Source organism: Aquarana catesbeiana, linkage group LG05 (genome assembly GCF_042186555.1).
Source record: "Aquarana catesbeiana isolate 2022-GZ linkage group LG05, ASM4218655v1, whole genome shotgun sequence".
NCBI lineage: Eukaryota > Metazoa > Chordata > Amphibia > Anura > Ranidae > Aquarana > Aquarana catesbeiana.
The window spans coordinates 295,210,677-295,225,448 of record NC_133328.1 but is presented as its reverse complement, the minus strand read 5'-3'; the positions used below and the strand labels follow the sequence as shown (position 1 = coordinate 295,225,448).

The following is a 14,772-nucleotide window of genomic DNA, read 5'->3' as shown; positions in this document are numbered from 1 at the left end:
AATTGACTGTGGGGAATCTCATGCTGTTTTTTTTCAATGACTTTTATGTGTATTGCCGGGACTGACAATTCATTATAGCCATGAGTACTTTTAAATTACTTTTTTTCCTTTTAGAAATGTCATTTTGCTCTTGGACTGTTCTAAATACGGGAAACGTGCGCCACTTTACAGGCATAATATACACACCCCCCATGTCCGAAATTTAAAGGAATATTTTACTATTATTGTTTCACTAAGCATTATTAAAATCACTGCTCCCGAAAAAACGTCTGTTTCTTTTAAAACTTCTTTTTGCATTGATACATGTCCCCTGGGGCAGGACACAGATCCCCAAACACTTTTTATGACAATACCATGCAAATAAGCCTTTAAAATTAACACTTTTGTTTTCTCCCATAGACTTTTGAAGGGTGTTCGGCGACTTTTGAATTTGCCGCAAACACCCCAAATTGTTCGCTATTCGGCGAACACCCGATTAAAATTTAAGCCTATGGCGTGCATAACACACCCAAAACACTTCACCCGGTGCCAAAAAAATGTGCACACACATAAAGAGTGGTCACAAAAAAGTGCAATGGGTACACAGATGTGCCAATTCCCTGATCCCCCGGGGCGTTAGGCTCCAGACGGGGACAAAGGTACTTTACAATGGTCTATCTGGGCGAAACCAGACAGACCCCGTTCTCTGGAGGGTCTGCCGAGACAGAACCCACCCAAGTACTAGGTGGGGCTCCCCCGAAGGGAGACCCCATGAGTTAGGGCGGACAAAGCCAGAAAGCCATGTCCACCCCTTCCCAAGACTTTCATGGCTGGCCCGGGGACCCGTCCTTGCTCATAACACAGTGAGACAAACGTGAACAAGACGTGACAAACATAGGATTCAATCAAAAAGAAAGAAAATAAATAAAAAGTGGGGAAGGGATAGTGGAGAGGAGAGTGAAAAAGGTGGCCATTGTGTAAAACAATGACCAGGCCCTCCGGCCAGGAATAAAAAATTCCTCTGGCCCTAGCCAAAAGGTCCGGCCCAAGAGGCAGGTGCAAAAAAAAGCGTGTTCTTTACCACCTACCGAATTACATTCGGGAAATACTGGCCGCTCCCCCGGTGGGAGAAAGGGGAGCCAGCGTTCTCTCCCGAATAACTGTCCGGAGCTAGAGCTGCCCCAATCCAGGCCAGACCCTCCGGTTCAGACCCCGTGGTTCTCCATCCCCATCAGAAGGCTTCCCTTTCGGCTACGAACCATCCAGGTCACCTTTACTCCAGCAGGTTTTGCATAGCAACCGCCATCCCATCTCTATCTCGCCATAGATCAGGGACGGACTGATAAGAACAGATTTTTTTTTTTTTTATCGAAAAGCCAGTGGCGTGCAAAACACACCTCAAAAACTTCCACCCGGTGCCAAAAAAAAGTGCCCACACATAAAGAGTGAAACACAAAAACATGCAACGGGTGTACAGAGTCCTCCACTAGGGAAGGACCTTACCCTGATCCCCCGGGGCGTTAGGCTCCAGACAGGGACTGAGGTACTCAGACAAAGGGTCCATCTGGCCGAGACCAGGCGGACCTCCACAACTGGAAGGACTGCCGAGGCAGACCAACCCAAGTACAGTGGGGCTCTCCCGAAGAGAGACCCCTCCAAGGAGAGGGCGAACCAAGCCAAAAGGCCTATGTCCACCCCCTCCCAAGACTTTCAGAGTAGGCCCGAGGACCCACTCCCTACTCGCCACACAGTGACAAAACGTGTATACATGACAACCAAAAAAAGACAAAAAAGTGACAAACAGGGGTAAAGCAAAGAGTGGGGAATATAGTGAGAGGGGAGAGTGAAAGTGGCCATTGTGCAACACAATGGCCGGCCCTCCGGCCAGGCATAAAAATTTCCCCTGGTCTTGGCCAAAAGGCCCGGCCCAAGAGGCAGGTGCGAAAAACGTGTGTTGTGGTGATGTGACCATGGTGCCATAAAATCAAGTGCTTTCACACCGTGACTATACGGGACCCCTGAACTGCCACTTCGGGGGCACATTCACCACTGGCTTTTCGAAGCATCCCTGACCCCCCAACCCAGACCACAGCAGACCCCACCACAGACAGGAAGGATATGGAGATCAGGAAGCCGGAAAAGAGCCCTTTACCATCAGGCTCTGCCGTCGCTCCCATCACTCCCTCCTAATTACATTCGGGAAGTACTAACCACCCCCCCCACCCATTCAAGAGGGGAGTAAGTGTTCTCTCCCGAATAACTGTCCGGAGCTAGATCTGCCCCAATCCAGGCCAGAAGGCCAGGGTCCCGACCCTCCGGTTCAGACCCCGTGGTTCTCCATCCTCATCAGAAGGCTTCCCTTTCGGCTACGAACCGCTCCAGGTCACCTTCACTCCAGCAGGCTTTGCATAGCAACCGCAATCCCGTCTCTATTTCGCCATAGATCAGGGACGGAAGCAAGCGCCACCTCCTGGAAACTGATAAGAACAGTTTTTTTTTTTTTTTTTTTCTTTTCCAAACATCAGCTTATTTATGATTTAACTCAACGTCAAAGACAAACTTCAGCGAAGAACTCCTTATGTTGAGTGCATATTTGCATCATTTGTTTGGCATTATAAAAAATAATATTTTTAATTTTAGTTTTAAATTTTAAATCACATTCTACTTAAACAAATACCACTCCCTTATCTTCCACACATCATTCGCTCTTTCACCAATACACTTCACATCCCACACAAAATATACATACATCTTGGATAACAACATCTTCACACATTCATCTATACTTATAATCTCTCTCTTACTTACCAAAACACATCTGCTTTCCCATAACACCTCTTTCCCAGAACTAATAATTTTCCACGCCACCCATGTCTTCTCTTGCATCACACCTAAGTTTAAACCATACACCACCCTATCAAAACTCAAACGTGCCATCCCAGTCACTACTTTCAAAATTGCACCTACCCTTTTCCAAAACTCACGTGCAAAACTACAGTTCCACATAAGATGCATCACCGTTTCATCATTCCCACAAGGGAACCTAGGGCACCTTCCGGATCTTAACAACCCCCTTCTATATTGGAAAGCTCTCACTGGTAAACATTCGTGTACTATTTGCCATCCTAAATCACTTTGACTATTTGTCAATTTTTTATTAACTACCATATTCCATACACTCTTCGACACACTTTCACTATACCTCTCCACTGTCTCAACATACTGAACACTCAAAATCTTTTTTATCACCTTCTTTGGATCTTTCAATTCCTCTACACCATATTCCTGCAAATTATAACGTTTTATCAATCTAAACAAAATTTTATAATGATCACTCAAACACTCTGTATAAGGCACATTTAACCTACCAGACACCCACTTATACCATCTCAAAATCTTACCACCACTATACCTTACCATGCATCCTGTTAAAGTTTCATTCCCACTCATTCTCACAATCATCCCCAGATATCTCACACTCAAAAACAATCTCACATCAGGCATACCTCTTCCTCCTTTATTCACATCTTTACATAAAACCTCTCTCTTCACTCTCTCTATTTTCGCACCCCATACAAACATAAATAATTCCCTTATAATCCTCTTCATTACCACCTCCCCAGGATAATAAACTAAACCAGTATAAAGCAACAAAGGTAAAATAATAGCTTTGATTATCAATATTTTCCCTGTAAAGGTTAATTTCCTAAATTTCCAAAAGGCCACTTTTTTTTTAACCTTATCCAATATACCTTCCCAACATTTAACACCATTATTCCTCTGATCGAAAACAACCCCCAAAATTTTAATCTGCTCTTTTATTACATTCACTTTCAAACTTTCACTCGCACTCCAATTACCAAATCCACAACACACACTCTTCTCTAAATTAATTTTAAAACCAGACACAGAACAAAAACACTCAGCAACCAAAACTGCTCTTTTCACCGACCTCACATCCTTACACACAACCACCACATCATCCATATAGCTCAAAACTTTCGCTTCTCTCCCTCCACTCCCTGGTATAGTCACTCCACGGATTATTTTTTCCCCACACAAACTCACCACTAACGGCTCTATACAGCAGATAAACAATAAAGGCGATAATGGGCATCCTTGCCGAACACCAGAATTAATATTAATTTTCTCCGTTAAAGCACCATTCACCAACACACGCGAAAAAACATTCTTATACAACACTTTCACCATACACACAAACTCTCTCAGAAAATTCATTCGTTCCAACACCAAAAACATAAATTCATGACTCACCCTATCATAAGCTTTTTCAAAATCAAACGAAAGTAACGCCACCCCACACTTCCTATCCAACACATCACTCACAACATCCCTGACCAAAATCAAATTCTCCCACACACTCCGACCAGGCACAGCACACACTTGACTCTCACCAACCACACTTCTAACCACACCCTTTAATCTACACGCCAGTAATTTAGCTATAATTTTGTAATCAACATTAAGTAATGTTATAGGTCTGTAATTTTTAATTTCCGTCGGATCTCCTTTTTTAAAGATCAAAGTTACAACACCATCTTTCTGCGATTCACTTAACTCTCCACATTCAAACACATAATTCACCATCTCACATAAATCCTCTTTCACACAATTAAATAAAACTCCACACAGAAACCATCACACCCTGGTGTTTTCCCTTTAGCCATACTTTTTACAATCATCTCCAACTCAGCACACGTCACTCTCTCTATTAAACTCGCATGCATACTCCTTTCCACTTTACCATCCAACTTATCCAAAAAAATCAACATAAAAGGAAGGATCAATATGTTTTTTTGAAAAGAGTAACTGATAAAACTGAAAAACCTTATTCAAAATCCCATCCATCTCTTTTCATCCATCCATCTCATTAATCACACTTTTCTTCTGCACACACTTTTTGAAAAAAAATCTTGTACACTTCTCATCCTTCTCTAATTCCTCTACCTTTGCTCTGTATACAATTTCTTTCCCTCTCTCATTTATCCATTTCTTTCTTTCCTCACACACTTTCTCCATTGCATCACTCACATTCACACCAATATCTTTCAATTTAATCAAACACTGCCATCTTGTGTTCAAAAGAAAGTACGTTTGCCTTTGTTCATTCCTCCTTCTAACTCCCAACCTAATGAAAAAGTTTTTGCACTGTATTTTGAACCAGTCCCACCATTTTAACACATTCTGAAATCTTGTTTTAGTCCTCACACATCTCACATACATCACACAAAACTGCTCAGCCATTCTTTCATCCTCTAATAACAACACATTCAATTTCCATAAACCCCTCTGCGCAGACACACATCCTTCCACTCTAACCTGAACCAAAACTAAACAGTGATCTGAAAACAAATTGTCACACAATTCCCAACTCACCGCTTTCACACCATTTGCTACAAAACAATGATCAATCCTCGACTTTGTATTTGTACTCTGCCATGTATACTTATTATTGTCATTACCCACTATACTCCATACATCCTGCAATCTCAAATCCTCACACATCTCACTTAATATTTTTGATGACCTATCCAAAGAACTATCTCCGCTTCTATCACCCAGACGTAGAATACAATTAAAATCCCCCATAACCAAAACTGGCTCCTGGCCCATTAAAAATAATTTAACTTTTTCAAACAAATCACACCGCTCATTTTTCCTTACTGAGCCATATATATTAATTATTTTAATATCCTTCCCCATAAAAGAAACTTTAATCAAAATAGCTCTTCCTGGCTCAATATAAGTAACAGAAATTATTTCTACACTTTTATTTTTAATCAAAATGCCTACCCCCGAATTTTTAACACCATTCTCCCCTGACCACACAGATTGGCCATACTTCCAATCATTCTCCAACTCCTCATACTGTAACTTAAACTCAACCCCACACTCTTGTAACAAAAAAATATCCGCTTGGACAGTAGAAAAAAAATCAAAAGTTGTCGCTCTTCGTCTGGCACTTGCGATAGATCGCACATTAAGTGATGCAACTTTCAACTGCATTCAAACTGGAGTAGAGCAGAATAAAAAACAAAGACCTTCATAGTTGACTTCACCGATTATCCGGGATCCTTCTCCCTGCCATCTTGCAGTTTCCTCACAACAGGTTCTGACGCCACTGAGCCTCCTTCATCCTCATCCTTTCCCAACTCCATGGTCCAGGAAAAGGAATCTGGCGACTCCACTGCTGCAAATAAATCCTCTGCCGTATCCTCCACCGCACTCTGAACCACTTTCCTTCTCTTATTCCCTATATCCTCTTCTGGGTCTTCTTGTGGTCTCGCTTCCTTTATCACCTGACACTCCATCTCTTCTCTCCCTCCTTCCACCAATCCCGTTGTATCATCAGATTTTCCCTCAACCACCACCACGTTAGATTCCATTTGTTCCGTTTCGCCTATACTGCTTCCTCTTTGCTCTAGCTCCTTCACTTTCTCCAACTCCTTCTCCATCTCCACTACTTGCCTCAAAACATCCTCATCTTCCGGCAAATTCATTTTCTTGGGTATTTTCGTTCCAGCCACTTTCTCCGCAAAGGTCTTCACTCTATTAGGACATTCCTCATAAAGGTGTTCTGAACTTTGACAGTGTGTACACTTCTTAGGAACAGTACAATTCTCTGCCGTATGTCCTAGTCCCATGCAATTCTTACATCTTCTCAGTAGATCACACTGTGCAGTTGTATTTCCTCTATCTGAACATTTCCAGCAATAAGGGGGCATCCCCGAGTATTTGAGGAATCCCTTATTACGACCAATCTGAAAGGTCTGCTTAATATGATCCACATGGTCCACTGCATATTCATTCACATAAAACCTGCATCTGAATAATCTTTTGCCAGACCACACACCCACACTGTTGTCTATAAGCTTAACAAATTCCACCTCTTCACATTCTAATTTCAAGAACTCCGTCACTTCACTGGTAGTCACATATGGGTTATACATCATGACAGTCACCAATTTCCATGGATTCCGATGTAAAAATTCCACAGTGAACTTTTCCATCTCCGGTTTATTTTCCTCCGCATTCCACTTCCTCTTAAATTCCTTGTATACAGAATACTCATTGAAAACCACCTCCACCAATCCCTGATTACCGTATTCCGCCATACATAATAATTCTTCACCTTTCACTCCACATACTGATAATACTTTTTCCATGACCAACTTAGCACAATCTTCTTCCCGGCATTCGCCATCAATACCAATTTTAACCGCATTGCGGAAGCGCACCTCATGGGCCGCTGAAGTGAACCTGGCATCCTCCATTACATATGTAAGGATATGCAAATTTTATGCAAATTAGGCTTTCCCACAAAGGAGAAACCTCACTCGCTCTCGGCCTTCTCCATTCAGGGGAACCCCAAAAGTGCTACAAAACTCACCTGGCCAGGCTCAGAGGCCTGGCCCGCTGATCCCCAAAACTCAGGTCACGCGCAGGAGTTTTTGATCGAAGCCAAAAGGCCGAGAAGCGAACATCGGGCTCATCCCTATTTAGGAGATATCGCCGATATCTGTTTCAGTGACGTCACTCGCGCACATGCGTTTTGTCCCTCATGGCACACTCATCAAGACGTCAGTCTATGCATCTATGTGCCGTGCCTCTGATAGCAGAGCTCCACGGTATGACAATTCTACGAGATCATGATGTTCTTGAAACACCCCATGTGACCAGCTACATCACAGGGGGTTTGAACAAGGACATTCATGGTTAAAACAGGGAGGATATTTGCATGTGTGCTCTTATTGGTTTGCCGGGCTGTTGCCATGGTAACGGTATACTAAAACGAGGCTTGGTTAATCTTTACTGAGCATGCACGAGATTCTGGCTTTGAGGCTGGAATTAGAAGGCAACCGCAAACGTGGCGTCGGCTTAGGCAGGAACAGATAAAAATAAGCTGCAGAAACAGTAAGAAGGATCCTAGAATGCAAATTCTTATCCTGGTGAGTTTATAAATGCAATACATAGTGGCCATATGATTACTGGAAATATTTCTTCTGAGTTTACTTCCTCTTTAATTATTTAGCTGTTCAGAATGCATTGATTCCAGAAGATTTATAAACTTGAAACTTATCAGTGTTTTCATAAAGGAAACCTGTACTGAATCCAAGCCATTGCTGATTTCCTTCTAGAAATGCTAGCTGCCTGGCTGCTGTGATGATGATGGGATAACTTTCTAAATCACTTAGCCGATGCACCTAACTATAGGTGAAGATGGAGCAAAGTAAGAACTCCAAATCTGCATGGTTGTTCTAGGTCAGTATTTTTTTTTAATTAAGTCAATAGATTAGTATGACAGCCAGGCAACTTGTTTTTTTTCAGAAGGTGAGGACTGCATTGGCAGCGTCAATATTTATTTTAACAAAAATTTGATTTGCAGTGACCTTTGGCAACCAAATCATTTTTTCTGTGTAAAATTTCAAGCAATTACCCAGTGGAACACCAAACCTTTCTCACCTGTAATTCTTTTAAATATACTGTGAAAAAAAATTTGTAGTGTTGTCTCATAACAGTTTAGCAAACACTCACTCACTTATTGCATCTTGGCAGAAGTGTGGCATATACACGGATAACCTTTAAAGATCCTTTCACATAACCAAACAGCAATTATATTTGTCCTGATAAATTCCTAGTTCTGCATATTTACTATTGGACAGAAGGGCTTACCTGGAAATAATGTATGCCTGTGTTTATGGTCCCATGTGTCAAGATGGTAGATCGCTGTTTTTTTTTTGTTTAATTTTTGTGCTTGCGAGTGTGTGTTCCTTCCATTTATTTATTTTTTTTTTTAAGGATCTACTTTAGGGTATGATGAAAATGGAGTAACATAGGCTTATCTGGAGTTCTGCTCCTCTTGAAATACACCTGTGCAGATATAGAAATAACAGATTATATTCATATTTAATGATCATACATTTTTACCTTTTTCCATTGTAAATAACCATGATTGCAGCTTAACATCTAATCCACTAATTGTAGTTGCTCTACATTAAATACCACTTAAAAGAATATCTGTGTTTAATGAGGGTCGTGCAAATACTATGTTTATTACAGTGTGTTCTTTGTACGTGTATCATTTTTTTTTATTTTCAAAATGTATATTACATGCTGTCTTATATGAATTTTATTTTTACAGATGATCATTTGGCTCGAGAAAACACTTGACAAAATAATAAGCATATTTATAATATTTTTGCTCGTTATTGGGACTCTCCTTTTAACCTTACTTTTGACAGCAAAGGTAAAATTTACATATAAAATGTGTTTTTAACATTTTCAGAACTAGATATTTTTTTTTTCCTTGAAAGGTCCCTAAATTTTCTTATATCGTTGAGATAACACTATTTTATTTTAGTTGATACTACTTACTGCTGAGCCTCTTTTGCACTTTGGTCATTTTTTATATTATTAAATTTTCTGTTCAGTTATTCACTTCATAGTAATTTCCTAGGCAATCCTAGTTCATAATTCGATTTCAGAGGTAAAATGACAAGCATTTAATATAATCTGCCTACAGGCGGTCCCCGGGTTACAAACAAGATAGGGACTGTAGGTTTGTTCTTAAGTTGAATCTGTTTGTAAGTCTGAACAGGTACATTTTTAAGTGTAGCTCCAGCCCAAAAATCTATTTTTAAGCTTTTTTGATAGCATAGGGAAGGGTTATCACCCCTGTCATTTGTTTTGCTGTCTGTGCCCCTGTTCACAAGATTTCACCTCACTTTCTGTCCCAATGACAATTGGATTTTGAAAATTTTGGGTTGTTGTGGAAGCAAGCCTTGGTGATAAAGCATCAGTGGAGACACCTTTTTCCCATAATAACTCTTACAGAATCTCCCTTCCTAGGGGTAGATTTCCTCTCACTTCCTGTTGTCTCCCGCCGTTTGTAAGTAGGAGTCGTTTGTAAGTCGGATGTTTGTAACTAGGGGACTGCCTGTATATGTATGTATGTGTGTATATATATATATATATATATATATATATATATATATATATGCTACATAGTTGGTTATTTCCTATTTAAATATTTTTTTTCTATATATATTCTAATACAGAAAGGGCTATATTTACCAAAAAGGAGCCAATGGCACGTTTGACAAATTCTAGCAATATTAAAGAAAGTCTGCATGGGGGGGGATGGGGTGTAGTGTGCAGTTTTCACACCCTACTCTGTGAGCACCCCACAGGGAAAAACACTCACTGATTGCATTGGTAGAAACCAAGCTCTCGGAAACTGGCAAAAGTTTAAGGCCCCTTTCACACTGGGGCGGTGCGGGCGTCGGCGGTAAAGCGGCGCTATTTTTATCTCCGTTTTAGCGACGGTTTTCAGCCGCTAGCGGGGTGGTTTTGACCCCCGCTAGCGGCCGAAAAAGGGTTCAAAGCGCAAAGCGGTATAGCCGCGCTGCCCTATTGATTTCAATGGACAGGAGCGGTGAATACACCGCTCCAAAGATGCTGTTTGCAGGAGTTTTTTTTCCCTCCTGCCAGCGCACCGCTCCAGTGTGAAAGAAACGGCTGCAGTTTCAGGTCGGTTTGCAGGCGCTATTTTTAGCGCCTGCAAACTGCCCCAGTGTGAAAGGGGCTTAATAAAACGTTCACTCTGCCGAAGGCCTGCAAAACACTCAACCCACAAAGAAGGATTACCGTTCTCTTGCACTGGAGCAGGGCCCTATGTTAACACCAATCTCTACATCTGATTCTAGTTCTATCTCAGGCATGCAACAAGTGGCCTATTTGATAGACTTTTTTTTTTATAACTGTCAGACTTTCTCAGGCAGCTAATGGCTTCAATACAGCCATCAAAGTCAGAATTTCAAAAGCGCCAAGCTCCTTCCCCATTTCTGCTTTCTTTGCTGGAGATGGAAAATGAAATGCCTCCTGGAGGACGCAGACATTGGGGGTAATAAAGAGGCGGTGTTACAGGTGGCCGTGGAAGAGTTATATTCCCCAGGCTCCTATACACCTGGGGAATAGCTGGCTTCACACAATATGTTTACCAATGTAGATATTATGGCTTCTACTGTACGGAAGAGTCTCAGCGTAATCACACCTAATGTGATGTGACATGATGCCATTTTGCCATGCTCCCTTGGATATTTCCCTAAAGACCCATACACACTATTGGATATTTTGCAGATTTTTGTCTTCAGATTTACCAAAACCATTTAATATGAGGTCAAACCTTAAGAGTTTCAGTTTGTATGCAATCAGGCAGGCCCTTGCACTGCTTAGTTTTGACAAAAATCTGCAGAAAATCTAATAGTGTGTATGGGGTCTAAGAAATCTGCTAAGTCTAAAAAGACATTCCCCGTTCAGGAGCTGGGACAAGCTCCATCCCTTGCTGGCACTCCTGCAGTGATTGCAGCATCACCCACACTATTTAGAATAATGATCGAGCCTGAGCGGCACACTAATCAAACCGTGGGTCACAGGGTTAAGAGGCCCCTGCTCATAAGAGTATAGAATCAAATTGGATGGGGCAAGTGGTACAAAAGATAATAACTGTGAGGGATAAGCTGATGGAAGAATTCAAAGTTCAGTGGTTAGGTGGAGGCAGGATAGGCTTCCATAAAAAAGATGAGTTTTCAGAGATCGCCTAAAGGTAACCAGAGAAGGAGATTGCCAGACAGACCGGGAGAAGCTCTGGAGGTGAACATAGGAGGAGGAGATGAGAGCTAGAGAGTAGAAGGTCTTGGGAGGACTGGAGAGGATGGTTTGGTGATAGATTGAGACCAGATTGGTAATGCACCTTGGGGCAGAGTTGTGAATGGTTTTGTATGTTGTTAGTATTTTTTTTATTTAATTCGCTGGGCAATCAGAAGCCAGTGGAGGGATTGGCAGAGAGAGATGGCAGACACTGAGTGGTTGGTAAGGTAGATGAGTCTGGCAGCAGCATATATGATGGCCTGAAGGGGGATTTTTTTGCAGTGTTGCAGCTGAAAATGTGGCAGCTTACCTTTTCACTATATAATCTAAAAAGACTCTCCTTTCAAATATAGGTTCATGAAGAAAGTGTTCATATTATTGGAGTGACCAGCAACCTGATCAATGAAACTGTCTCCAATCATCCAGAATGGGCAAAGTAAGAACACTAAGCATTTGTATATGGACTATTATCACTGTTTTACTAACAGTTTGAAAAATTTCAGCAAACCTTAAACCTTTGTTTCTGCTGATGTGGCGGGCTTTAACTTAGGGAGGCCGCATAGATGCGACCCTATGTAAACACTTTTCTGTGCTGAGAGTGCTCTCAGCACAGACAACGGTAGGGACTGAAAAGCTCCTGATGCATGCTTGCAATCAGGAGCTTGCCGATCATGTTACAGCCAATCACAGCAATCACATGACCCAAATGTGTGCCTATCCCTCCCGACATTTAGAAACTTTTAAAGGGCCTGGAGGTGGCAGTGGGAAGGGGTTAAATAAACCACAAAAGACGCCCCTCTTTCATATAAATAATGTATACAGTGAGGGGAAAAAAGTATTTGATCCCCTGCTGATTTTGTACGTTTGCCCACTGACCAAAAAATGAACAGTCTATCATTTTAATGGTAGGTTTATCTCAACAGTGAGACATAGAATAACAATAAAAAAATCCAGAAAAGCACATTTCAATAAAGTTATACATTGATTTGCATTTTAATGACTGAAATAAGTATTTGACTCCTTCGCAAAACATGACTTAGTACTTGGTGGCAAAACCCTTGTTGCCAATCAGAGTTCAGACGTTTCCTGTAGTTGGCCACCAGGTTTGCACTCATCTCAGGAGGGATTTTGTTCCACTCCTCTTTGCATATCCTCTCCAACTCATTAGGGTTTTGAGGCTGATATTTAGTAACTTGAAGCTTCAGCTCCCACCACATATTTTCTATGAGATTAAGGTCTGTTGACTGGCTAGGCCACTCCAGGACCTTAATGTGCTTCTTCTTGAGCCACTCCTTTGTTGTCTTGGCCGCATGTTTTGGGTCATTGACATGCTGGAATTCCCATCCACGACCCATTTTCAATGCCCTGACTGAGGGAAGGAGGTTCTCGCCCAAGATTTTGATGGTACATGGCCCATCATCCCCTGGCTGCAGTGAAGTTGTTCTGTCCCCTTAGCAGAAAAACACCCCAAAAGCATAATGTTTCCACCACCATGTTTGATGGTGGGGATGGTGTTCTTGGGGTCACAGGCAGCATTCCTCCTCCATTATACACAGCGAGTTGAGTTGATGCCAAAGAGCTTGATTTTGGTGTTATCTGACCACAACACTTTCACCCAGTTCTCTGAATCATTCAAATGTTCATTAGCAAACTTCAGACGGGCCTGTACATGTGCTTTCTTGAGCAGGTGGACCTTGCGGACGCTGCAGGATTTCAGTCGTTCATGGCGTAGTGTGTTGCCAATTGTTTTTTTGGTTACTATGGTCCCAGCTGCTTTAAGATCATTGACAAGATTCTCCCGTGTAGTTCTGGGCTGATTCTTCACCGTTCTCATGATCATTGAAACTCCACGAGGTGAGATCTTGCATGGAGCCCCAGACTGAGGGTAACAGTTATTTTGTGTTTCTTCCATTTGTGAATAATCGTACCAACTATTGTCACCCTCTCACAAAGCTGCTTGGAGATGGTCTTGTAACCCATTCCAGCTTTGTGTAGGTCTACAATCTTGTCCCTGACATCCTTGGTCAGCTCTTTGGTCTTAGCCATGGTGGAGAGATTGGAATCTGATTGATTGCTTCTGTGGACAGGTGTCTTTTATACAGGTAACAAACTGAGATTAGGAGCACTCCTTTTAAGAGAGTGCTTCTAATTTCAGGTTGTTGCCTGTATAGAAGACACTTAGGAGCCAGAAATATTGCTGATTGATAGGGTTTCAAATACTTATTTGACTCATTAAAATGCAAATCAATGTATAACTTTTTTTGAAATGCGTTTTCCTGGATATTTTTGTTCTGTCTCTCACTGTTAAAATAAACCTACCATTAAAATTAGACTTATTGTTGTCAGTGGGAAAATGTACAAAATCAGCAGGGGATCAAATACTTTTTTCCCTCACTGTATATAGGTGATTGATAAGTCCTGGTTCTGTGTTCCAGCACTTCTGTTTGCATAGAACTTAAAAATTCGATGCCGGTATGTCTTTTCCCAGTCCTGCTGTTGGCTGTTCCCTTAGGCCTATTTCACACAGGCTTCAGCTTGTATTAGAGCAGCGTGAACATAAAGCTTTGGCAAAGTATCTGCATAGCTTTCAGCAAGCTTTTGTTAAAGCTTTTAATGTACCAATGAGCTCCAGTTTGTAAATGTTGATTACAGATCCTAATAGGAGTGTTGATTGCCACTTTAAACACTTTAGTAAGCTTCAGCACTTCTTGAAGCTTGTTGAAAACCTGCTGAAGCCTGCTAGCCACTTGTTTAAAGTGGCAATCAATGCTCCCATTAGGATCTGTGTTCAGCATACAGTGGGTAAAATAAGTATTGAACACGTCACCATTTTCCTAGGTAAATATATTTCTAAAGGTGCTATTGACATGCAATTTTCACCAGGTCACTAAGAACTCATGCAAATTATACATACAAAGGAACCAAAACAAATAAGTTCAGACATTGTTACATTAATAAAATGTAATGACACAGGGAAAAAGTATTGAACACGCTAACTGAAATTTATTTAATACTTTGTACAAAATCTTTTGTTGGTAATGACAGCTTCAAGACCCTTCATGTATAGAGAAACTAGTCGCATGCATTGTTCAGGTGTGATTTTGGCCCATTCTTCCACAATTC

The 14,772-nt window shown here is 41.4% G+C and overlaps 1 protein-coding gene across 3 annotated transcripts in view; it reads left to right on the top strand.

The window, feature by feature from the left end:
• TMEM245 (transmembrane protein 245) overlaps positions 1-14,772 on the top strand; it is a 254,346-nt gene that overhangs the window by 137,736 nt on the left and 101,838 nt on the right. For all 3 annotated transcript variants that reach the window (XM_073630782.1, XM_073630783.1, XM_073630784.1), the window contains 2 exons: positions 9,143-9,247; positions 12,003-12,085. In XM_073630782.1, the coding sequence (XP_073486883.1) occupies positions 9,143-9,247; positions 12,003-12,085 (188 nt within the window). The remainder of the gene's footprint in view (positions 1-9,142; positions 9,248-12,002; positions 12,086-14,772) is intronic.